Source organism: Propithecus coquereli, unplaced genomic scaffold (genome assembly GCF_000956105.1).
Source record: "Propithecus coquereli isolate 6110/MARCELLA unplaced genomic scaffold, Pcoq_1.0 Scaffold252, whole genome shotgun sequence".
Taxonomy (NCBI): Eukaryota; Metazoa; Chordata; class Mammalia; order Primates; family Indriidae; genus Propithecus; species Propithecus coquereli.
This window is the reverse complement of record NW_012148086.1, coordinates 3,682,338-3,708,374: the sequence shown is the minus strand read 5'-3', so window position 1 is coordinate 3,708,374 and position 26,037 is coordinate 3,682,338. Positions and strand designations below refer to the sequence as shown.

At 45.6% G+C, this 26,037-nt stretch overlaps 1 protein-coding gene and 1 long non-coding RNA gene across 4 annotated transcripts in view; one reads left to right on the top strand and one right to left on the bottom strand.

The window, feature by feature from the left end:
* Positions 1 to 1,716: 1,716 nt before the first annotated feature.
* On the bottom strand, positions 1,717 to 5,329 carry LOC105812468. 2 transcript variants are annotated; one of them, XR_001137612.1, is made up of 6 exons: positions 5,243 to 5,329; positions 4,706 to 4,784; positions 3,163 to 3,400; positions 2,556 to 2,797; positions 1,926 to 2,023; positions 1,717 to 1,803 (listed from the first exon to the last, which is right to left on the bottom strand). It is a non-coding gene; the product is annotated as an uncharacterized LOC105812468 (long non-coding RNA). The 2 variants fall into 2 exon arrangements; XR_001137613.1 differs by lacking the exon at positions 3,163 to 3,400.
* Positions 5,330 to 14,853: 9,524 nt separating this feature from the next.
* CCM2 (cerebral cavernous malformation 2) overlaps positions 14,854 to 26,037 on the top strand; it is a 58,770-nt gene continuing 47,586 nt past the window's right edge. The window contains exon 1 of one of the 2 annotated variants that reach the window (XM_012646970.1): positions 14,854 to 15,023. In XM_012646970.1, coding sequence (XP_012502424.1) covers positions 14,994 to 15,023 — 30 coding nt within the window. In that variant the 5' untranslated portion in view covers positions 14,854 to 14,993. The remainder of the gene's footprint in view (positions 15,024 to 26,037) is intronic. The other variant, XM_012646971.1, reaches the window with a different exon arrangement.

The following is a 26,037-nucleotide window of genomic DNA, read 5'->3' as shown; positions in this document are numbered from 1 at the left end:
CCCGGGGCACGCTCCTTACAGGGTCTGACTAGCAGGGCACAGTAAACGTGGTAGAGCAGGTAGATGAACAAAAGCCGGGGCCCCTGGAGCAACAGCAGTGAGGGGCCACCACCAATGCTACCAACTGGTGCCTCGTCGGGGGCTGAGGAAACTCTCCTGGCCCTGGTGGCAGTTTCACTCATTATCTCAGATCCATCAGTTCCAAGATGCCTCCCTCCACCAGGGCCCCTGCAGCCCCGCCTATGGTCCCCTTGCCTTGACCTTACAGGCTCACTGTGCTGCTGCTGACCTCTGTGGCAAATCCCTAGTCCCAAGACACTGCCCCTTTTCAGGTTTTCAGCGCCCTTACACAACTGCACCACAATTTAGGATTTGTATTGAAAATTTATTTTTACCTCATCGAAGGATATACTGTTAGGCTGGTTGTTGTAGGGGAATGGCTCCAAGGCATTCTGGAAATGCACAGACTCACAGACCACACAGCCCACCTGAGCCTTTTGAGCCTCCTGGGACTGAGCGGAGGCTGGTGAGGTGCTGCCACCCTGCCATCCCCCCCACAGCTATCAGGAGTTGCTATCTCTGGGGTTCTGAGGAAATGTGTCTTCCTGACCACACCCTTGGGGTGTAGCTGCAGACTAGAAAATCCTGCTCACTGCTGTCTAGAATCGGCTCCTCAGTTAAAGGAGGTACTGTACCTCTGGTTGCAGGCCCTTTAGTTTTGGTGTCATCCTTTTTGGTGTATGGGACAAGGACCTGAGGAGCTGGCACCTTTGTATACTTTTCCATTCACTAGTCAACACAAGTTGAATGTAAAAGTCACTTTTTATCTTTTTTTTTTTTTTTTTTGAGAGTCTCACTCTGTCGCTCCTGCTAAAGTACAGTGGTGTGATCATAGCTCACAGCAACCTCAAACTCCCGGGCTCGAACGATCCTCTTGCCTCAGCCTCCCAAGTAGCTGAGACTACAGGTGCACACCAACACGCCTAGTTAATTTTTTCTATTTTAGTACAGACGGGGTCTCGCTCTTGCTCAGGCTGGTCTCCAACTTCTGAGCTCAAGTGATCCTCCTGCCTCAGTCTCCCGAAGTGCTAGGATTACAGGTGTGAGCCACCACGCCTTCGCCTTGCTCAGTCAACATTCCATGACCATGTCACCAACATTAAACTAGAGAAACAAGTCCTGTGGGCTCAACGGTGCCTGGTGACCATTATTTTTCAAATGAAATTGGAGATATGTGGGGCATAACACAAATACTAAGGCTATTACTTCCTGTAATTTGGTTTCAATATTTCAATACTTAGGTGAGTACCTAGGAGTATCTGAAAAGACAAGGGTATTCATCGAGCCAATGGGTGAACACGACTGGAACCCACTCCGGGATCTCACGATAAAGCTCCTGCTGACAGTGCCTTTGTGCCCGTTGCTCCCACTGCAGAATCCAGCTGGTTAGCCTTGGCACTGTGTTAAATACCATCACCACATACCACCATCAGTTGAAATAGGTGGCACGTGCACACGAGGTGATCACCAAGTTCCAAGCGGCCATCTATAAGGCATGAGCATTGAGAATGGCGAAATACCTAGGGCTCCCTCAGACTTAGCTAACAACTCCTGCAAGAAGGGGTGGAGTCTTCTTTATCTTTGCATGTAGCATATGAAAAAGAAGAGGCAGAACTGAATCACATTTAAAACCATTATTTATTAAATATGCCTTGTTTTTCATTCAGTAGATGCCAGAAGGGCCTGGATCTTGATGCACAGCAAGGCTCTTCATTCCGGAAGCAGAGAGCTTGGCACCCAAACCTGGGGTCAGAGAATGTCTGTCAGACCTGCAGCCCAAACCCTGAGCCACTCACACCCCATCGAGGGCCAAGAACCAGAATTTCCCAACTCCTCCTAGAAGGGAGGTATGTGAGGCTTCAAACCTGCTCAGATAATTAAGGTTTTGGGTTCAAATTCTGCTCCGCTCCTCATTAGGTGTATCAACATGGGCAAGCCTCGTTCTCAGTATCCACATCCTCATCTGTAAAAATGAGATTAGAAACACTGCAGAGGCCTGTTGTGAAAAATTTAGTGACATAATTCACATAACTGTGGATTGTTATAAATGCCTATTGCCACAACAGATGGAACTGAACCCAACTTCCTAAATCCTGAACCCACTCCCACTGAGCTGAGAGGCCTGTGACCAACCTTAGTGGCAGCACAAGCCCCTTCCAGGCTGGCACACCACTAACCTTAGGATATTCTGGGGAAAAGGATACAGGTCGAATACAAACCACACAGGCAGTCCAATATCACCCCAAGAATTAGGGCATACAAACCCAGACATTAAAAAACTGTTTGTTCCAAAATAGTCTTGTGACTATTGTGAGCTTAAAGACAATTAACCTTTCTGTGATTCAGTAACTTTACAATTTCTGGGACTTATAATATGGGAGGATCAGAATAGGTTGATAGGCTTTGAACTTTTTCTTGGCTAGGTGACTTAAGGAAAACTGACAAATAAAACAGAAGTGAAGTGACTTGGTTGGCCAGACCCATCCTGCACTTACCCCTGGAACAGGTTCCATGGAACAACCTGGCAGCCACTGAAGAAATCATCTCTCAGGTCTCCTCTAGCTCTTGTGTCCTGGGATTGCTGAAATACTGACAGATGGTAGACACCTCTGCGCCACGTGCTGGGGCAAGGAAGGATACAAAGCGGAGCCACTAGGGGGAGGTGGCTGTCAGGAACTGGGAAGGTCTGAGCTGCCCCCTCTGCAGCTAACAAGGTAGTTTGCCAGGTTCATGGACGCTGATAGAAAACACAGAATTCCTTGATTAGAGACAAAGGACAATGAATTATTCAATTCACAGCAATAGCAATAGCAAGAACATTAGCATTTTCTACCACACTCTCAAAGCCTCAGTCCCTACACGGCGACACAAAGGGAGTCAGGAGGCGCCTGCACGTGCAGTGGGCCATGTTACAGGAAAGGCACCCCGAGGGCAGGACTCCCAGTCTTTCACAGTGGACAGCAAGAATGACTGCTCTCTGCTCTGCAGGAAGGCACTGCCTCTTACATCCATGGCTGTCTGTCGCACAAACATCCTTTAAAAGGTAATATGGAAAAGGCAACCAGTGCCTGACTCAGAAGACTGCAGAGACATGAGACTCACGGAGAAGATCTTCCAACAGCAGGCCCCAGGTGTTCCGTGACTGTTCCTGGACTGAAGCGACAGTCAGCTGGAAGCCTCTACCGTCAAGAGAGAAGGCGACCCTACCACCCAGAGGAACACAGGAGCTGTGCCGCTTGAGCGATGACCAAGCTGGCAACACTCTTCCAACCCAAACTTCCCGACTTCTTCTAGATTCTATGCAGGCTTCCAGGCAGGGGATCTCAGAATAGAGCACAGGCTGCAGGGATAGAGAGGCCTGGTGTCAAACTCCATCTGCCAGTTTCTGGTTGGACAACCCTGGACACATAATTCTGATCTTGGGCCCTTCATCTATACTGAATCTGAAACTACCTCATGGGGATGTCTGAAAATTTTAACCTAGTTGAGGAATTAAGAGGTTTGGCCCAAAACAGGTGTTCAACCAACATTAGTGCCCTCCCCTCCTGTGACCAAAGCTGCAAGGACCTCACCTTCTGTTAGCTCCCAGGGCATTCAGTCCCTCTGCAGAACTGAGCCTTTGGTTCGCTTTGCTTTTCCTTGTAATTGTAAATATCCTGTCCCATCAGTGTCTCAGGGCAGAGCTCTTCCCTGCTAATCCTTTCTACTCTGGCTCAACTCCGACCTTTACCACTCTGAGCTTCACTTTCAATTTTTATAAAGCCTTTGCTTTAAGAATATAATGAAATAAAATTTGTACTGAGCCTCGAGCATAGTAAACACTTAACGACACCCTTCGCTTTTTACATCAGCACTGTCCAAACCAACTTCTGCACACAGAAATGTTCTTTAATCGGCACAGTCCAATATGGTAACCACATGTGGCTACTGAGCACTAGAAATGTGGCTAGTGTGAATGAAAAGCTGAATTTTAAATGTAATTTACACCACGTGGCTGCCACATTACACAGTACAGAGCTATACAATGCCCAGCATACCAGAGCCAGAAGGGAGCAAAAACTGTCTGAAATTTCTATAACCTTGCTCTGGATGGAGCAGGGCAAGGCCTCAAACCATTTCAAAGCTGTTCTGGCAAGCGCTGTAGGAATGCACAGGGTCACCGCAGACCCAGGCACGCTGGAGGCTTGCTACTCACATTCAGCCAAATCCCCCACATCCCAGGAATCCCAAAGTCCAGGTGAGAACAGTCCATAGAGTTCAATTAGTCAGGATGAGCTTGGTTCCTGAAGCCCACCACTAAGGACAACTCTAAGGGAAAGATCCTTTCTGGCTGAGGGAGTAAGGGAAGGTGTCTTGCAAGAGGTAGGTAAACTTACTATACGAGCTAAACTTCCACATAATTCTGTGACACTCCAACTCTAGTGTAGTGCTTCATTATGCCCACAGAAATATACACATCACACAGATATACAAAAATAGCTTTTTCCCTTCATTTTTCTCATGCATTTCGTAGCTCAGAAAACACTTCTGAACTAGGGTGTAAGTCAGGACACATAAGTAAATTCCATAAGGATTTTTCCCGTGAAATAACGGTTGGAAACAAGTTCCGGGAACGCAGAGCTGTGGGTTCTGACACGTGACTTACCAGGGTATCTTGCAGAAGAGCTGCTGCGACAGTAGGCCCTCCCGCTTTGAGGACCCATCAACTTGGCCACGACTCCCACCTAGAAGTGGACAATACGGTCAGCTCCAGCCTGTGCCTCTGAACCTCACCTAGCTGTAGCCCGGCACACAGCCTGAACCCCTCTACGTCATCTCGAGGTAGGTCTACCCGCGATCTCGTCGCTCCCAGTGAGATCCCTCCAGGTCTCGGTCTCACGTCCCATCCCTTCTCGTGAGGTCCCTCCACATCACACCGCCCATCCCGCCTACTGGGGTCCCTCCAGGTCACGGACAAACACCACTTCTCTTCTGAAAGAGACGCTCAGAAGCACAGCGCGAGTTATACTATAGCCCCCGAGTCTCCTCCGAGAAAAATGTTCTGAACGCGCTCATCTGCCCCTTACAAGGAAGAAGCACGTGTAGGGAAGGTTTGGGCTGCCGGCGCAGCCGGCGCTCCCACTCACTGCGGTCCGGCCTCCCAAGCCGCCTGCCACCGAGCCCTGAGCCCCCCGACCCCTACCTGGGCTCAGGAAAAGGCGACGGAATCCCGGATGGCAGTGGATGACAAAAACACCCAGGAGACAGCCGCCGCGACCATGGAGCACAGGCGTCGCGCGCCTGATGTCATCGCACAGCAGCCCCGCCTCCAAGCCGTGCGCGGGCCCACGTGACCCCGGTCCCGGGCCGGTGACGTCGGCTCGGCTACGGAGGCGTGGCTTCGGACGCTGGCTGGGTCGTGAAGACTGAAGTGGAACTTCTGGGGCCCGGGGCCGGGTGGCGTGTTGGGTCTTCAGGGTGTCCACGCAGTGGAGTTTCCCAACCGCCTTTTGTTACCCGCCCTTAGTGTCCAGGAGGCTGGAGTTACGTAACTACCCAGGATCCCGCAGCTAAGAGGGGCGGAGTAAGACTGAGCCCATACAGCCTGGCCGGGGTGGGGACGCGCTCAGCGGGAGTGCCGGGCCTGACCCGTGCAGCTGCATGGACGGGGCGGGGCGAGACCCCACGTGGACCTGCGGCCTTGGGAGCGAACGGGAGCCTGCCTGTGGGACTAGCACGTGGGAAAGACGACGCAGGTGTTGGACAAATACAACGTAAACACGGGCCCCCAGGCCTTCCCTAAACGTGCAAGGGGCAGTTGAGCGCGTTCGGAGCATTTTCCTCTAGATTTCTTTGAGAATTTCCTTCTTTCTTGGCCGGGCGCGGTGACTCACGCCTATAATCCTAGCACTCTGGGAGGGCGAGGCGGGAGGGTCGCTTGAGGTCAGGGGTTTGAGGTTGCAGTGAGTTATGATGATACCACTACACTCTAGCCTGGCTGGGTAACAGAACGAGACTCTGTCTCAAAAAAAATTTTTTTCTTGCTTCTCTCTTTTTCGAAGGTATGCAAGTCTTTTTTTTTTTATAGCTAAGCAAGCCCATGACCCCTCTCAACTCAGGAATGTTGGTTCAGAGCCATCTCTTTGAAATGTAATTGTCAAGGGATATAAGCCCAATCTTCCAGTTTCCTGGGAGGACCAGGGCCTAACTTGTCACCGGACTGTGAGTTGAAAAACCTACCCTAAGTGATGTTTTGTATGCAGGTAGCTGTATAAAAGAGTGAGTTTGTTTTTGTGATCCCTTTAGCGGGTTGTCCCTGATGTGTATCATTCTGATTTAATGCTTATTCAAGCATTACATTTTCTTTCTCTTCTATCTTTGTGGAGAGGTTTTCTGGGTTAGGAGGAAATTTTGTTTTTATATTCCCTACCACAGGCAGAGGAAAGCATATTGGAAAGTCCTGAGATTGGGAAGGATGTTGTTTGTTGGGGATACAGCTAAGCATTACAGGACTGTAGTGCTCTGAAGGGATCTCGATGAGGAGAGAGAGAGGAGGACTACTCTTCAAGGGTCTTTTTATTTGGGTGTTTTGAGACAGGGTCTTGCTCTGTTGCGAGGGGTAGAGTACAGTGGTGTCGTCATAGCTCACTGCAGCCTCAGTCTGCTGGGCTCAAGGGATCTTCCCGCCTCAGCCTCCTGGGTAGCTGGGACTACAGGCCCATGCCACCATGCCCAGCTACTTTTTCTATTTATTTGTTCATTCAAGGTTTTCCTGTGTTGCTCAGGCTGGTGTTGAGCTCCTGGCCTGTAGTAATCCTGCCCCCACCTCCCAAAGTGCTGGGATTACAGGCGAGTGTCACCATGCCTAGCCCAGGGGTCTTGAATATCAGGCTAGAAAGGCAAGAACTTGGTTCTGTAAGTAAAAAAAAGCAGAGAAGTATTTGAAACTCATATTTTACGTATAGTACCTAATAAATACATTCAGTCACCTTGTGGTACATTGTCAATGGAAAAGAACCCAAACTCTAAAATAATTTAAGGGGCGACCCTGACCCAGAGAGCCATACCCAAGAATCCTTGAGCCAGTGGTCTCAGTGTCGTTGGGATACAGTTTGACTTTAGACATTTCAGGGAGACAGGAATTACATATGAAGTCATAAATCAATACATGGAAGGCATACATTGGTTAGGCCCAAAAAGGCAGGGCATTACAGATTTATAGGTGAGTTTAAAGATTCTTTGATTTGTAATTGGTTAAAGAAACGAAGATTTGTCTAAAGGCTTGGGATGTTTTGAGTTGAGATAAGGAAGTCTGTTCATCAGAGACAAACTACTGGACACATATGGGGCATATACCCAGGCTCAAGTGATCTGTTAAGTAAATTGATGTCTCTAAGAAAAAAAAAGATACAGGGAGATAGCCTTTCTTTTAAAAATGTAAATTTCCCTTTCAGAAGGCTAGCATATGCTGTTTTTATAGCTTCTCTTGTTCCTCAAAATTATCAGCTCAAAATAATCTTTGTGCCAACGAGGCATATTTTGAGGTGGCATATTCTAGTCTTCTGCAGTCATATTTTTGGGTGGCATATTCTGGTCTCCTGCAGTCATATTTTGGGGTGGCATATTCTGGTCTCCTGCAGTCATATTTTGGGGTGGCATATTCTGATCTCCTACATATGTATGCCTGAAAAGAAAATTAGTAGTTTGGCTCTGGAAGAATAAACAGTTACAGCCAAGGAGATGTCAAAGTGGGGCTTGCAAGGTTGTTTTAGCTGGAGGCCGAACAGGGTGGCTATACTTCCGAGGGGTCATTATGATCCAGAGTTGGTTTGGTCCTTTGTGATTTATAGGCTTGGAAACTGGATGTTAAAATTCAATAAGGACGGGCGTGGTGGCTCGCACCTGTAATCCCAGCACTTTGGGAGGCTGAGGTAGGAGGATCACTTGAGGCCATGAGTTCGAGACCAACCTGGGTAACATAATGTGACCCCATTTCTACAAAAAATAAGAAAAATTAGCCAGGTGTGGTGGCCTGTACCTGTAGTCCCAGCTATTGTGGAAGCTGAGGTGGGAGGATTTTGAGGGTGCAGTGATCTATGATGGGGCCATTGCACTCCCGCCTGGGTGACAGAGTGAGACCCTGTCTCTAAAAAAAAAAAAAATTAATAAATAAAATGAATAATAAAATTCACTGAGAATTCACTCTCATCTCTAAAGGGTCTTTCCTTCACTAATAGATTTATCACATGCACAGCAGTGTGAAGCGTTGCATGGCATATGTCAAGGAATAACTCAGAGAGGTCTAGTTATTTACAAGCCAGTTATTTCCCATATTAGGGAGATAGTTGATACAGACTGTCAAGGACAAATAGCTGAGAGGAACAAAAAGGAAAACACTGCAGTTAGCCTCAGGAACAGTGAAAAGATTCAGTTTAAAAAAACCAGTTAGGCCCTGCACGTTGGCTCATACCTGTAATCCCTGCAGTTTGGGACGCCCAGGTGGGAGGCGGGAGAGAGGATCTCGGGATGCTTGGAGTTTGAGACAAGCCTGGTCAACATAGACTCTATCTCTACAAAAAAATTTTTCAATTAGCTGGGTGTGGTGTGGTGTGTACCTGTAGTCCCAGCTGCTCGGGAGACTGAAGCAGGAGGATTCCTTGAGCCCAGGAGTTCAAGGCTGCAGTGAGCTATTATCACACCACCGCACTCTAGCCTGGGTGACAGAGCAAAACCCTGTCTCAAAAAAAAAAAAAAAAAAAAAAGCAAAAAACAAACAAACAAAAAAACCAAACCAAAACAAAAAAACCCCAATTAACTGGAATCTAGCAGATACGTGAATCTGGGAACATTGTCTTTGAGTAGGCCAATTAAGGGTAAACTTTCAGTGTTTAGGGGTTTTCTGAAAACCCAAGGGTCTAACTGGGAAGCTGTGTCCAGGGAATATGCCACCTCAGTCTGGCTAAATGTGCATCATTTCCTTCATTAGAGCTTCTCAGATGCAAGGAGGAATCCCATATAGTCCCTACCTTCAAAGGAACTTACAGCTTAGTGAAGGATATGTCCTAAACTTGGCTAACTGGAGTTATGCAAATAAATTGCTCTGGGGACTGGAGGGAAGAGTTGCATTGAAAGATTTAGTGGAAGAGGTGATTCTTGAGCTGGGTGATAAAGCTCAATAGCTAAATTTCCCAGGAGTGCAAAAAAATTTGGTTTACTAACCTGCTGTGACCAGGGATAGCACCCCAGAGGAAGGTGGGCTGCCTCTCATTATGAGGGATTAGGAAGGGGGTTTTATAAGGTTTAGGCTGGCCCTGAATAACTGAGGAGGGGAGAGGGGAAGTGAGAATTAGCTCTAGATTGTTGCTTTCATGAAGTACAGGCAGTTTGGTAATTGGTTATTTTTGTTCAAGACCTGGGAGCCACACAGCAGGCTAGGGAGGTTATTGGTAAGAAAGCAGTAATCACTCAAAGGTAGGAGGCTTTCAGGACACTTTACAGCCAAGGTGTGACCTTGGGAGAAATACCGTTTTATGTTATCATTGCAGCTGGTCTCACTGGTGTCTGTTAAGAGAGACTGAATATACAGGCAGACAATGGTTGGACCATTTTATACAACTAGAACTCTGACCCACAACCTGCAGCAACCTGCTCAGGAAACCAACTCATTGTCTATTGTAACCAGCCCAGGCAGCCAGCCTGCTATAAGTCAGACTTGCAGGAAGCTAGGTGCTATCTCTAGTGACAAAGCAGGAAGCTAAGCAATACCCCTGTACCAACCGGCCCCAAATGGCCAGGACTTGATTAATAAATGGCACTCTGTCTCTCACTATATACAAAAATCAACTCAAAGTGGATCAAAGACTTAAATGTAAGACCTCAAACTATAAAACTACCAGAAGAAAAGATAGGGGAAATGCTTCAGGACATTGATCTAGGCAAAGATTTTATAGCTAACACTTCAAAAGCACAGGCAACAAAAACAGAAATAGACAAGCGGGACTATATTAATCTAAAAAGCTTCTGCATAGCAAAGGAAACAATCGAAAGAGTAAAGAGATAACCTGTAGAATGGGAGAAGATACTTGCAAACCATCCATTCGACAATTGACTAATATCCAGAATATACAAGGAAATTGAATATGATGATCCTGATTTAAAAAGAAAAAGGAAAATAAATCAGAATATACAAGGAATGCAAAAAACAATAACAACAACAAAAAAACCCCAAACATTAAAAAGTGGGCAAAGAACATGAATAGACATTTCTCAGGAGACATACAAATGGCCAACAGGCATATGAAAAAATACTCAACATCAGTAATCATTGGGGAAATGCAAATCAAAATCACAATGAGATACCATCTCACCCCAGTTAGAATAGCTATTGTCAAAAAAACAAAAAATAATAAATGCTGGCAAGGATGTGGAGAAAAGGAAACTCTTCTACACTTTTGGTGGGAATGTAAATTAGTAGATCCATGTGGAAAACAATACGAAGCTTTCCCCAAAAAACTAAAAATAGAACTACCACAGGATCCAGAAATCCCACTACTGGGTATTTATCCAAAGGAAAGGAAAGGAAATTGGTATCTCAAAGGGATACCTACATCTCTTGTGTTTATTCAGGCACTATTCACAATAGCAAAGATATGTAATCAACCTAAATGTCAATGGATGAATAGATTAAGAAAATGTGGAATATATACACAATGGAATACTATTTGGCCATAAAAAAGAATGAAATCATGTCATTTGCAACAGCATGGTTGGAACTGGAGGTCATTATGTTCAATGAAACAAGCCAGACACAGAAAGACAAATATCACATGTTCTCATTCGTATGTGGGAGCTAAAAAAGTTGATCTCATCGAGGTAGAGTGTGGAAGAATAGAAACGAGAGGATGAAGGGGGTGTGTGGTGTCGGGGGATGAAGAGAGGTTGGTTAGTGCGTACTATCATACACCTAGATACAAGGAATAAGTTCTAATGTTTGATAGCAGAGTAGGGTTACTATAAACCCTACTATAATACATAGACCCACTAGGGTGAAATGTATATTTCAAAATAGATAGAAGTATAAACTGACTTGAGTCTAAGAAAAAAAATAGAAGATTTGAAATGTTCCCAACACAAAGAAATGATAAATATTTGAGGTGGTGGATATCCTAAATACCCTGATTTGATCATTATATATTATTTGCATGTATCAAAATATCACATGTATCCCATAACTATGTACAATTATTATGTACCAGTAAAAAATTAGTAACTGGCAGTTTCCTGAGTTTTTGTCCCTGCTTCTAACTTAGAACTAACCAGAGAAAGCCAAATATGCACCCCTAACCAATCACTTGGCATGTCCCCCTTCAGATTCCCCAAGCCAATAGCCTCTAATCCCGCTAACCAGGCATTCCTGGAAACTTCCCTTTTTCTACTATATCGTTTACCTACTCCTCAGACTGCCGTAGAGTCTCTACCAAATGAAGTGATGGTGGCAGATTCCCTTCTTATAGCCTTCACTTTTCTCAGTTTTGTTTTTTTTTTTATGTTCCAGCGGAACAGCGAATGGAAAAAGACCACTTTTCTCGTTATGTTGTCTTTGTTTATTTCTACGGTTATCATCATCATCTGATCATTAGCAGGTGGATTTTTACTTGAAGCATGAATTTGTGTATGCAGAGAAGAGGCAAAGGTATTCCATCTAATGGGTAGGAACAGCTTGAGGAAGTTGGCGCATCCAGGATCAGGTTAAAGGAAGTTAATAGGTTAATAGGTTGCTTACTGCATTACAGAGTGATAAATGTGGAGAGGTATATTAATGGAAGATTGTGGAAGACCTTAAATATCAGGCCTTGGTTCTGTGAATGGTGAGAGAATAAAGACAACCAAATGCACTGCAGCATTTTTGTGTAGGAATGTGGCAAGCTGGATTATTGCAGAAGGCAGATTGAAAGGGCATTTTCCGGCTGGGCGCGGTGGCTCACGCCTGTAATCCTAGCTCTCTGGGAGGCCGAGGCGGGCAGATTGTTTGAGCTCAGGAGTTTGAAACCAGCCTGAGCAAGAGTGAGACCCCGTCTCTACTAAAATTAGAAAGAAATTAATTGGACAACTAAAAATATATAGAAAAAATTAGCCGGGCATGGTGGTGCATGCCTGTAGTCCCAGCTACTCAGGAGGCTGAGGCAGGAGGATCGCTTGAGCCCAGGAGTTTGAGGTTGCTGTGAGCTAGGCTGACGCCACGGCACTCTAGCCCGGGTAACACAGTGAGACTCTGTCTCAAAAAAAAAAAAGGGCATTTTCCATACCTCTTCTGTGTCTGCCAAAGGGACTGAAATACCTATGCCTTTCGGGAGTGCTAGAGACTGGTTAATTCTTTGGTATTAGTATCAAATAGGGTCTAATCAGGAGACAGAAAAATAGTATAGGAAAAGTTTAATATAAAGAATTATTAAGTATAACATGGGATTAGGGTTAAAAGAGGTTAAAGAAGATAAAAATAAACCAGGTGTGGTGGTGTGCACCTGTAATCCCAGCTACTTGGGAGGCTGAGGTAGGAGCATTGCTTGAGCCCACTAGCTCGAGACCAGCCTGGGCAACATACCAAGACCCTGTATCAATTAAAAAATAAAAGGTGGGGGAGAGAAAGAAGACTAGAATAGTAGATACAAAGAGCAGCTACTATATGAGAGCGGAGGTCAAGCTCCCAAGGAAGAAACCTCCCTCCACCCCCAGGGCTGAGCTACAGACCTTGTTGGAGAGAGGTATTGGGGCACTGAAAATGATTCCACAAAATATGGCACTTTGGCATGCTGAGTGCTTTGAAAATTGAAAGGAGAGACTCTTTCTGGAATTTCTTCATCTGACTAAGAAAGCTTCTTTTGGCCAGGCCAAGGTGGCTCAATCCTGTAGTCCCAGCTACTTGGTAGGTTGAGGGGGGAGGATCACTTGAGCCCAGGAATTTGAGGTTACAGTGAGCTCTGATTGCACCATTGCACTCCAACCTGGAGACAGTAAGACTCTGTCTCAAAAAAAGAAAAAAAGAAAAAAGAAAAAGAAAAAAAGAAAGCTTCTTTCCAAAAGAAATGCAATTGTCTTAAGATTCCCACCCCCCTCCCCCCAAGAAATCTCATCAAATAACTGGGAAAGATCAACCATGGGAGAAGAGAAGAGACTGGGAGTTGTTACCACAACCAGACTGAATTTTCTTCTATTCTGAGGGCAGTTTAGAGAGATTGTCTGGGGGACTCTATCGACATAAGACAATCTTTGTTTCCGTGCTATTCTGCCCCTCACTTTCCCAAAGAGAGTCACTTACATGTTCATTTCTGTCTCCAGGGTGCACTCATTTCCCTGAAAATCATTTGCTCCTACAACTCCCACTTCCCTCTCCCCAGTGAAGAGGATGTTGAAGTATCAACCATCTGGCCCTTTCTTCGAGTGTTCATATTTTGTATGACTCCCATGCACATGTGCGCACGTAATACATTTGTTATGCTTTTCTCTTAAGCTGTTTTTTGTTATAGGGGTGTCGGCTGTGACCCTTTATGATGGAGAGGAAAGATCACCTCCTTTCTGTCCCTACAGGGCATAGACAGGGCTCACTCAATGGCAAAAGATGTGCTGGCAGGACTTGCTGAAAATCTACCCTCTAGGATGCTAGGGAAGTCTACTCATGGGAGGTGTCTTGTGGAAGCACTTGGGTATAAAAACTGCCCCAGGGTTGCTGGAGGAAACTGCTGGCTGCTGGGTGCTTTTGGCAGCCATGCGCTGCAGGAGTTGGGTGCTAAGGAAACCACCCAAGATGCGGAGAACCTGAACCTGGAGAAGCTGCCATTGATGTAGCAGGTGGGCGCCGGGGAGGCCTCTCATTCAATGCCTGCCAAAACAGCTTACTAGAACCAGGTAGAGAAGCCCCTTCCTCGGCGCCGGCTCTCCAGCACCTTCCACTGACAACGCTTAACACTGCCCTCCGGCAAGGGAGGAATGCTTAAAGTGCCCAGCTCCGTGTTCTCAGAGCAGGAGATGAGAAGCGAATGTGGAGCTGAGAGACAATACATAGCCAAACTGAACAATATCCCAAACTTTTTAAATCTCATCTGTAAAACGTGGCAATTATACTAGAATGCCGGTTAAGGGTCTACGGTTTCATTTTGATAGGGCCTGGACACCCTTACTGTTGCGTTTCCACTTTCCTAATGTGTTTGTCCAAGGAAGGTAGGCATTAGAACAGGGAGGATGTCCTAAAAAACGGTTTCCCTGTGGCTGAAAGAATAAAGGGACACCCAAGAGGAAAAGAAAGGAAGTGGTACCGCGACCCGCCCCTCTCGCGTCCCCTCCCCCGACCCCACCTACTTCCCGCCGGTCCCACCCCCCCCTTTCAGGGGCCCGAGCCCGGCCTCCCTGAACGCGAGGCAGGCTGGGAAGTCGGCCGCCCGAAACATGGCGGCAGAATTGAAAAGTTGGAGCAGCTCCCCCGCGCGTCCCCGCGGCCCTGAAGAGGCGGGGAGGTGGGGCGGGGGCGTTTCTGGGCCTCCCGAAGGGCGCGGGACGGGCTGGGGGCGGGGCAAGGCAGGCGCGTTCTCGGCCGCCCCCGAGGCGGGGCCTGCGGTCTGTAGGCGAGCCCTTCGCCGGGAGCCGGTCCCGCGCGCGCCGTCCTCTCTGAGGGGGCGGGGTCTGATTGCAAGGCCAGCTCAGCGCCCTCGGGCCCGGAAGTGCGGATTCGCGACTGCTGTGGGCGGGCCCTGCGTGGGGGCGGGGCCTGCGCGGGGCGGGGCCGGCTCCCTCGGGCCCGGAAGTGCGGGTGCGGGGCGCGGCCCGGGCGGAGACTGCGGGGCCCGGAGGGCGGGCGGCGCCGGGAGCGCGGGGGTGGCGGGCCTGGGGCGAGCATGTAGTGGCTGCTGGCGGCGGGGCTCCCGGGGCGGGCCGGGCGGGCCGCGGGGGTTGCACGCGGCGACATGGAGGAGGAGGGCAAGAAGGGCAAGAAGGTGAGCGTGCGTGGGCGCGTCCTGCTGCGGGGGTTGGAGGGCTGCTGGGTCAGGGGCCCAGGGCGGCCCGGGATGGGGTGGAGCCTGTGGGGGTCTCTCGGGACCCGGGCGGGGGTGGCGGGCGCGGGCAGGGCGGGGCAAGGCGAGACCCCGGACAATGGTCAGGTGGGCCTGAGCGGCCGGACGGGCAGGAAGCGCCGCGCCTTTCCTCGGGCACGGCCGCGGCTCGCCTCGACTTCGGCCCCAGATGGCCTTCCCGGCGCGTCGGGACCGGGGCTGCAGAGGAAGTGGGCCCAGCGAGGGGCCAGAAAGGTGGCCAGGGCTGGAACTGGAGCCAGTGGGCTGTTCGCTTAAAGTGGAGACGTTTGCTGCTCACTTGACTTCGTTCTTGGATATCAAGTAAAAGCAAAGATGGGCTTCACTTCAGTCGTCGAGTATCACTCGTACCTAAAACCATTGAGTGATTTCAGTGACGTTACATTTGGCAGTGGGATTCAGGACATTGTTCAAGAGGCTCTTTCGTTTATGTAGTTTTAAAAATGTGGCTTTAATTACAGGCTAGAGTAGTTGATAACATTTTAAGGAGACTGGAAGAAAGATGTGGAATAAGCTACCATTAAAGTGGAAAATGAGTTTTAATAAAATGTATCCTTTTCAAATAAATGGTTTATAATGTTCATGTCTTGGCTATCATTTTCTTTTTGATAAATGTTTGTGTGCTCACTTGTATGCACAAGTTTAAGACAGCCCTTGGTAAGTCCTAGCTATGATCTTACTACCAGGCATTCTGAGGAGCAGTGTCCTTTAATTGAGGACTACTCATTGTTAGGTCTTTTACAAGGTGCCCCGTTTTTTAACAAGTTCTATCTGAAATCAAATGTAGCCAGGTTGACCTTCAGAGAGTTCTGCGGTGCTGCTTCTCTACTTTCTCAACTCATTATTTTATGTTAGGAACATGCATGTCTAATTTAGGTGCAGTATCACTTGTGGTTAGCTACAAAAATGGTTTAAGGCTAGAAAACAGCTCAAGAAAGTTATTTAGCCTGCAAGTGTTAGACTAGAGAGGAGTGCTGCACACAGAAAAGGGAAGAGCCAAGCTGTCTAAAAGGAGTTAGCTGGAAAGGAGAGGTGCTAACCCAGTGACTGCTTTAACAGGGACCATCAGGCCTGAATGTGGCTGATGCTGAGTTTTGCTGGAACTGAGCCACTGTTTCTGGTGGAATGCTGGGAGCCGAGAGCACTGGGGACTGGTGACCTCAATCTGCACCACTTACGTGGGCACCTGGCCCACCTACCTACCTGTCTGTGACAGGCATCTTCTGAGTCTTCTATCAGCTTTGGTGGAATCATGAAACATTCAGCAATATTGAGAGAAAGAAGCAGTAAGACGTTCCTGAGCTTTCAGAATAAAAGTGAAAAACCAGTAAAACTATCAATAATTTTACAGTTGGGGGCAATGAAAAAATTTAGGCATAGACAAGGTTAATGATTAATTTTATTGTCTTTATGGAAGGAAATAATCAATTGTAGTTGCGTAAGCCAGGGGTTTTTTGTGTTTTTTCTGTATTCTCCCACTTGCCTTGCTCATGTCCTGTAGGCAGGCCAGACAGAGAGCTCTGGAGCATGGATTCCTATCCAGGTCATGACTTTACCTTGCATACTCTGCAATTGCAAGCTGGCAGAACCTTCCTACTTTGCTCCCTCATTTAGTGTGAGGTCACCTCTGAAGAACTTTGGAGCTTAAATCATTCTCGTTATGATAAATTAACTAGAGATACCTGTTTTAAACTTATATACAAATTCAGGCTTACACAGCAGAAGTAATGACTTAATTCTATGAAAGTACAGTTTGGACATTTAAGTTTCAAAGTTACCTCCTTCAAAAAAATGCAGATTTAAACCTTTAAAAATGTGGATTGGTAGGCTTTTTTTAGGCCTCAGATGCTTGTCTTGGTGTCTTATCAAACAGTGATTCTGGCTTGTTCTACCATGGCCCATTTTCCTCAGGACACAGGAATAAGTGAGCCGCCAGAGAACTGATGGACTGAAGTGGATTTAATGGAAAGTAGCCCCAGGTGTAGCCCTGCCTTACCTCAACCCACCCCAGCATATGTGGTTATGGTCACTGTACACCTGGAGTTTCCTTGAGCAGGCCACAGTTCATTTAACACATGTCTATTGAGTGCCTGTTGTGTCCCATGAAACTCGCTGGGTGGTGGGGATATAGGAAGGACTGGTGACCTTGAGGAGCCAATGGGGAGATGGATCAGTGCTGGGTACATGTGGAGGGATGAGTGCATTGACAGAGAAGTCCACTGGCCACTGGAGTTGTGGGACCAGGGGAGTAGAAGTAGCCACTTGGGGGTTGCTCTCTTGCCCTGATGTCCACAGAATGGTACTTTTCAGACTACAAGTCCTGATTTGCAGTTTGGAGAATAAGGCTCCTGTCTACAAAATGGACACATGTTCTATGCATGGTGGCACTGTTCTGTCAAGGTGTAATTCATTTTTGTAAGAAATTTAGGTGTACACTTGAGTTGGATTGTGTGCATTTTTATACTCAGACAAGGATCACAGCTCGAGGAAGTCACCTTGGGGCCTTAACCCTGTTGTGGGTCCCAGCTTCTGCTGCCTCTGGTCTTAGGTCACCCCACCGGATGACTGTGATTTCATCCTGAACAAAGTTAAATATTTTTGCATTGATCTAATTTATTTGCATTGTTTAAATCTAAAAAGGTTATAAGATTCCTTAGAAATGTAGGACTGAAAATTAAATGATAAGAAGGAATTAATTTTGTTTGATGTGATTGTATTATAAATTCTGATCTGATAAACATATGAGGAATTTATAGGCAAAATAATATGATTTCTGGGATTTGCTTTACTCCGAAGGAAAAAAGGAGGGGGGATAGCTGAATGCTTTGATGATGGGTATACATGATTTTGTCCACTTTTGTTCAGTTTTGAGAATTTCCATAATAAGAGGTGGGGAGGAAAAGATTCCCTTGGTCATGGGCTCTGGGCTCTGAGTTATCAGTTCCTGTAGCTGCCAAGTCACCCTTGGGCCCTGTCTGTGAGGAACTGGAAGCTTGGATTGGACCACTGTCTTTTTTTTTTTTTTTTGAGACAGAGTCTCACTCTGTTGCCCGGGTTAGAGTGCCGTGGCATCAGCCTAGCTCACAGCAACCTCAAACTCCTGGGCTCAAGCGATCCTACTGCCTCAGCCTCCCGAGTAGCTGGGACTACAGGCACGTGCCACCATGCCTGGCTAATTTTTTTCTATATATTTTTAGCTGTCCAATTAATTTCTTTCTATTTTTGGTAGAGATGGGGTCTCGCTCTTGCTCAGGCTGGTCTCAAACTCTGAGCTCAAACGATCCACCCGCCTCGGCCTCCCAGAGTGCTAGGATTACAGGCGTGAGCCACCGCGCCTGGCCTGGACCACTGTCTTTTATAGTTTATTCACTGCAGGCCCTAGGAAGCCATATCTTCTCCATGCTGACGTGGTGCAGCTACAAGTGTGTGTGCCTGTGTGTAAACGTCTCTATAACCGAAATGAAAGTTTAAAGGAATGGTACTTAATATGAGCAACACACTCTGATTTTTTTATTCTGGTCTGTTTTTTCTCCCCATTAAATTGCTGGTCATGACCTACTAAATTGAGTCTATAATTATCACCAGCCATAACATGGGTTAAGAAGGTGAATTGGGCCTGCTATACCTTGTTCTATTTTTCCTTGTAGGTAGCAGTCACGGTGATTCTTGGGTGGCAAGTTGGTGACCCAGGGTTGGGAGGTTGGCAGAGACCCTAAGTCAAGTGGCCAGTAGATTAAGGCCAGAATGACCAACAACCTGAGGCTCGGAGAGTTGCCATTTATTAATACATAGTAGCATATATTTATTAATTTTTAACATACAGTAAGATTCTATCATAATTTAGATTGAAAAAGCATATCAGAATCTCCCAGTGCTGCTTTGTTACTGCTCTGAGCATCCTTTCAGAGGAAGATAGTGTAACAGAAAACACTTCTCTCAGTGATAGAACTGCAATGAGGGCTGCTCTGCAGATGAGAAGGGCCGTCAGCATCCTGCCCCATGAGGGCAGGTACTGTTGATCTTCCAGTTTCTTCATTTATGATAGCAATGCTCCCATCTCCTCATCGCTCTGAGGTGTAAATAAACAGCCATGATTAAGTCCTGTAAATCTCACTTCAGCATTTAAATCATCCTCTTTATTTATTCAAGTGCCTCCCACATGCTAGCACAGTGAGAAGAGGGGTAGGAACTGCACTTTGGAAAGTAAGCTGCTCACACCTCAGAGCAGAGATTAAGAGAAGGCAGATGCTAGAGTGTGTCAGAAGAAACAGGGCAGGGTGCAGCCAATTCCAGAGGGGACTGGGACTGTGTCCCAAAGTTCAGAAGCAGAGACGAGGTGGAGACAGCCCCACAGTGCTGGGAGGGCCTTGGCCTGGGGAGTTTGGTGTTGGTCCTGTGTGCACTTGAAGCCGCTGGAAGTGTCTGGCATTCGTCCATTAAACTACTGTTTGTCAGCACGACTGTGACAGGCCCAGATGCTGAGGAGATTGGGATGTGTAGGACAAGCCTATGGCTTCAGAGCTGGGGAGTGGAGCTGCGGACAGAAGTGGGCTTCAAAAAGAGTGACTGGGGATTATGAAAACTTCAAGTACAAACATACAGAAAATCGTGAGATGAAGCCCCCTCTGCACAACTGCAAATACCACCCATGTGTGGGCAGTCAGGTTCATGTGTGCATGTTCTCATCCCTGTTCCCTGCCTGTGTGGGCTGAATGGTGTCTTCCCAAACTCATGTGATGAAGTCCCAACTCCCAGGACCTCATGACATGGCAGTATTTGGAGATGGGGTTTTTATTAATTTATTTATTTACAGATGAGGGTCTCACTGTGTTGTCTAGGCTGGAGGGCAGTGGTTTGATCATAGCTCACTGCAGCCTTCAACTGCTGGGCTCAAGTGATCCTCCTTCCTCAGCCTCCTGAATAGCTGGGACTACAAGCACATGCTATCACACCCGGCTAATTTTTTTTTTTTTTTTAATAGAGACAAGGTCTGGTAATGTTGCCTAGGTGAGTCTCAAGTGATCCTTGAGATGGGGTTTTTAAAGAGTTGATTAAAGTAAAACGAAGTCATTAGGGTGGACCCTAATCCAATCTTGCTGATGTCCTTTTAAGAAGAAGAGATTAGCACAACAACACATACAGAGAAATGATCATGTGAGGACATGAAGGGAGATAGATGGCCATCTACAAACCAAGGAGACAGGCCTCAGGAGAAACCAACCTTGCTAACACCTTGATCTTGGACTAACAGCCTCCAGATTCGGAGAATAAGTTTCTATTGTTGAAGCCACTCAGTCTGTAGTATTTAATCCTGGCGGCTGAAGCAGACTGATGCACCAGGTCATTCTGAAGCAAACTCTAGAGGATAGTTTGTAGATTGTAATGTAGTGGTCTTGGGGTCAGTTCTGAGACCAGGTCTGCACTGTTACCTTGGACACAGAAGAGCTACTCAGAGTGACAGGCCGACCTTCATGGCACTCCATGGGGACCATAAATCCAGGCTCACTCATTGTGGTTGGGGGAATGCGGCTGGTGTTTTTGGGACTTGGCTCAGCAAGGGACATCCGTGTTGCCTGGAACAGGCTTTGTGCTCTGGGATCTGTGGCAGGAGTGGGCCCAGCCACGTCCTCTGCATGCATCCCTATGTCCCTGTTGTGGACAGTGGATCTTTGTCAGTGCACTTCCCACTGCTTCACTTTCTTATCCCTCATCCCAGAGCAACAGCTGTTTTTCAAACGTTTACACAGGTTGAGGGAGTTTACATTTGGATTTGTCAGTTGAACTACTAGGTGTTTGTTTCTTTTAGTAGAAATAGGAAATTTTTTCTTAACTCTGTGCCTGTGCCAAAAATGTGACATTTTTTTCCCCAAGTGTGTCTGAACAGTAACAATTTTTTGCTTGGATTATGTTAAGAATTAGGGCATTTGATCACAGGCATTAGACGTGTGTAATGAAAATAATCCCCCTTAAGAAGCATAATAGGAAGTGGGAATTTGGGTTTTGTGTGGAACGTAAGATGGTGTATCTTACAACCCAGGAGGCGGAAAGAGTAGTTGAATTCTGAAAGTGAGAAAGTGGTCAGCCCAAGCCTGCGGTGTTACTGTTCCTGACAGGAATCTAATGTGGAATGGGAGATACTATTTCACATGTGCTGAGAAGAAAAAGAGAGAAATCTTGATTTATATCTTTAAAATTTTTTTCTGAATCTTATTATTTATATCTAAATCTTTGTATCCATTCTATAGTTTAAAATTCCATGCAAGTTTTTTCAGAAATCTAGTTTGCTACCTGTGTGTCATTACCACGAGCTTTCTGGTCAGGTGTGGAAACTGTACGCTTGCCTTGTTGCTTTATGTGGTGGGAATACGTGTTATTAATGAGATGCCTTGATCAGGTCTAAGTGTCAGTCATGTTGCATGTTGACTTTGTGTCACATATCAGAAAATGCCCAGGTCTGATTATGTCTAGCTGTTTTATTACTGTCATTAGATGCATCACTCTAAATAGCTTCTACATCTGTGTTCTTGGATATAGACAGTAACCAAAGCCCACCTACCTATGCACATCTGATGTCAGACCCAGTTCAGCCTCCTTTTGAAGGCTCCTCCCACTTAGCGCTGTCCATCTTTAGCACCCCCTCCTTGAAAGAGGAGGCTGTAGCCTCTGTCTCTGCTTGTTCCTGTCCATTCCCCCCACCCCCAGCATTTCATTATGAAAATTTTTGACTACACCAAAGTTGAAAGAATTTTGCAGTGAATGCTTGCACACCCCCACCTAGATTCTGCCCCTAACATTTGCTGTATTCGTTTCATCCGTCTACCTATGCATGAACCCATCTTATTTTTCTGATGTATACCAAAGTAAATTTCACACAGCACTTAATTTTGATCTAAATATGTCAGCATGCATGTCATTAACTAGGGTTCAATATTTGCTTACACTTTTTTTTGATGTACAATTTATATATAGTGATATAATATACACATATTAAGTGTACATTAGCTAAATATTGACAAATGCATACATCTATGTAACTCAAACCTCTACCAAGAAATAGAACATTACTATCACTGAGAAAGTTCCCTTATGCCCCTTAGGAAGTCCTCCCCCAAGGTACTACTGCTTTGATTTGCTTTTCTACCATAGATTAATTTTGTCTGTTCTGGAACTTCATACAGATGGATTCATACAGTATATATTCTTTTGTGCAATCTAGCCCGGGCAACAGAGTGAGACTCTGTCTCAAAACAAAACAAAACAAAATAATTGCTTTATTCAGCATGATGTTTTTGAGATTCATCCATATTGTTGTATGTATCAATACTCCTGCATGCATTCTATTGTACGTATATGCCAGGATTTGTTTATCCACTCACCAGTTGTTGGACATTTAGGTTCTTTTCCAGTTTTGTATTTTTATGAAAAAGCTGCTATGAACATTTGTGAACAAGTCATTGTGTGGATGTGTTTTCATTTGTCTTGGGTAAATACCTAATAATGGAATTGCTGAGTAACTATATATTTAATTTTATAAGATACCGCCAAACTATTCCCTACTGAATTTTTATCTACTAATTCTATCAGTTATTGAGAGAAGGGGTGTTAAATTCTCCAGTTATTATTTTAGATTTGTTTGTTTCTCCCTTTAGTTAGTTTTGGCTTTATATATTTTGAAGTTCTATTGTGAAGTACATACACATTTAGGATCATTATGTCCTGTTGAAATGAATCTTTTTCTTTATGAAATGACCATCTTTATTTCTGATAACACCCCTTGTCCTAATCTCTTTTGTCTGATACTAATATAGCCACACTGCTTTCTTGTGCTGCACATTTGCATGATATGTCTTTCAACATGTCTATATATATATATATATTTTTTTTTTGAGCCATAATAGCCAGCCAACTTTATGTATTTTTGGTAGGAATACCACACAGATGATGGTGTGCTCTTTTCATCGCATCGTATCAGAGGACATGAAGTTGATTTGTGTTAATGCTGGAAATGTTAACTGTGATCACTTGGTTAAGGTGGTGTTGCCAAGTTTCTTCATTTTAAAATTCTTATTTATTCCACAGTCAGGCATGGTGGCCCACGCCTGTAATCTCAGCACTTTGGGAGGCCCAGGCAGGAGGATCATTTGAGGCCAGAAGTTCGAGACCAGCCTGAGCAACATAGCGAGATCCTGTCTCTACAAAAAATAAAAATTAGCTGGGTGCGGTGGTGTGTGCCTATAGTCCCAGCTGCCGGGGAGGCTGAGGTGGGAGGATTGCTTGAGCCCCGGAGTTTGAGGTTGCAGTGAACTGTGATGATGCTGCTGCTCTATAGCTTGGGCAACAGAGCAAGCGAGACCCTGTCTCAAAAAAAAAAAAAAGAAAAAAATTCATGTTGTTGTGCATCCAGCATCTTTTCAACAAGTCCCTATCCTTTCAACACATCCTTACATTTGCTAAACCAAGATATTTCAGGCTGATCTTATTTTTTCCCTGTCCCAGCCCTGGAACCAGACATTTGCCTGAGCAGCCCTGATTGTTTAGTTGCAATGATATTTAGAAACCAAGATGTGGTCAGTAGGTGTGCTCTCTGCTACTAGAGTGGTTTTATTTCTAGGTCCTCTTAGCAGACAGGGAGTTTTTCACATACACACACCCCTCTTTTCTGTCTATATTTAAGACTGGAGTTCACACTGATACCTCTAATTCCAGTCCATTACCACAGAATTTATTCTGGTCTTCCCTTGTCTACATTTATACCTTGCTTCTCCAACAATGAGAAACCTGGTTCCCGTCATCTTCAGTGTGTTTGCCATTTTGCTCAGTCTACCCTGTAGCTAAATACTCCTAGCTGTGCCATCCAAACTCAGCTGAAACGTGCCACCATTCCCTCCCTGCAGCCTGCTGCTGGGCATGCCATTCTGAGCTGAACCCAGAAATACTCCCCTCTGCTTCCTGAGTTCACTGGCCAAAACCTTGGGCTTGATGAAGGGGAAGGAGGAAAGAGGGAGGAAAAAGGGGGAAATGCCAGTTACAAAGCTCAACCCGGAACATGTTCCTGGCCCCTGCTGAATGCACTGGCTCAAGCTGGGCCTTGGCTGTCTGTTTCCCCCACACCTTGTGTGTCGAGCCAAATTTGGGTCCGGACATGCCTGCTGTACTCCCAACCACATATGTGCCAGCCCAGAGCTGGCCCTGGACACACTGGTTCCTTGCCATCACTGGCCAGAGCGTGACCCTGATAAAGGGGAAGTGGGAAGAGGCAGGATCAAGACCAGTTAGAAAGCTCAGCTCTCGGCCAGGTGTGGTGGCTCACGTCTGTAATCCTAGCACTTTGGGAGGCTGAGGTGGGAGGATGGCTTGAGCTCAGGAGTTCGAGACCAGCTTGAGCAAAGAGTGAGACCCCCCTCTTTCTACAAAAAATTGAAAAACTAGCTGGGTGTGGTGGTGCGCGCCTGTAGTCCCAGCTACTCAGGAGGCTGAGGCTGAGGATTGCTTGAGTCCAGGAGTTTGAGGTTGCTGTGAGCTATGATGATACCACTGCACTCTAGCCTGGGTGAAGAGCAAGACTTTGTCTTAAAAAAACAAAACAAAAAAAAAAACAAAAGGAAAGCTCAGCTTGGACATGTTTCTTCCTCTCTTGCCCTTGACATGCATGCTGACCCAAAGCCGGGCCCTGGGCGCTCTGCCCTCTCCAGCTTGGCACATTAATCCCCACCCCTCCCCACCCCTCCCCACCCCCCTCAACCTTTTATCAACGGACAAAAGGAAAGTCACAATTTTACTCTTTTAACAACCTAAGAAAGAAAACAAAAACGAATATATATATGATCTCCCTGTGTTTATCATTTTCAGCACTTTCATTTCCTCTAGGTTAAATTTCCATCTGGAATCATTTACCTTTGGCCTGAAGACCTTTCTTAGAATTTTTCATGGTGTGGTGAAGGCCTGGCACATTCAGCTTTTGTTACCTGAAAATACCTTTATTTCATCTTCATTTTTGAAGGATATTTTTACTGGGTATAGAATTCTAGGTTGACTGTTTTCTTTTTCTTTCAGCGTTTTAAAGGTGTAGGTCCATTATTTTCTTGCTTCTGTTGTTTCTCTTGAGAAGTTATCTGCCATTCTTTTTGTTGAATGGCTTTTTTTTCTTTGACAGTTGTTAGGATTTTTGTCTTTATTCTTGGTTTTCAGCAGTTCATGATGTGTTTAGATGTGGATTTGTTTGTATTCATAATGCTTGGGATTCACTGAGTTTTCTTTATCTATAGGTTATAGTTTTGGGTGAAATTTGGAAAATATTTTGCCAGTATTTCTTCAGATAGTTTCACTTTCCCATACTCTCTCTTTTCTCTTTCTGGGCTTCCCCATACACATGCATTGAACTGTTTGATACGGTTCGGTTCCACTTGTCATTAAGGCTCTGCTTATTATTTAAAAGTCTTTTTTGTCTTTGTAGTTTAGGTGATGTTTATTGCTCTGTCTTCAAGTTTACTGGTCTTGTGTCTAATTTACTGTCAATCCCATCTATGAATTAAAAAATTTCAGATACTGTATTTATTATCCTAAGATTTCCATTTGATTTTTGTTTAAGTTTCCAAATGTCTCTTCAAATTTCCCATGTCTGCACCTTATTTTTTTAATCTTTTTTTATAGACTCTTTAACGTATTTATCAAAGTTATTTTGTAGAGTTCTTGTCTGCTAATTCCAACATCTGGGACAGTTGTGAATCTCCTTCTATTGACTATTTTTCTCTTGACTTTGAGCCAGATTTTCGTATTTCTTCACATGTGTGGTGATTTTTTATTATGTGTTAGACATTGTGGACAATACATTATAGGGATTCTGACTTCTGAACAATATTGAGTTTTGTTATAGCAGGCAGTTAAATTAGTGGTGGATTGTTTTGAATTTTAGAGGCTT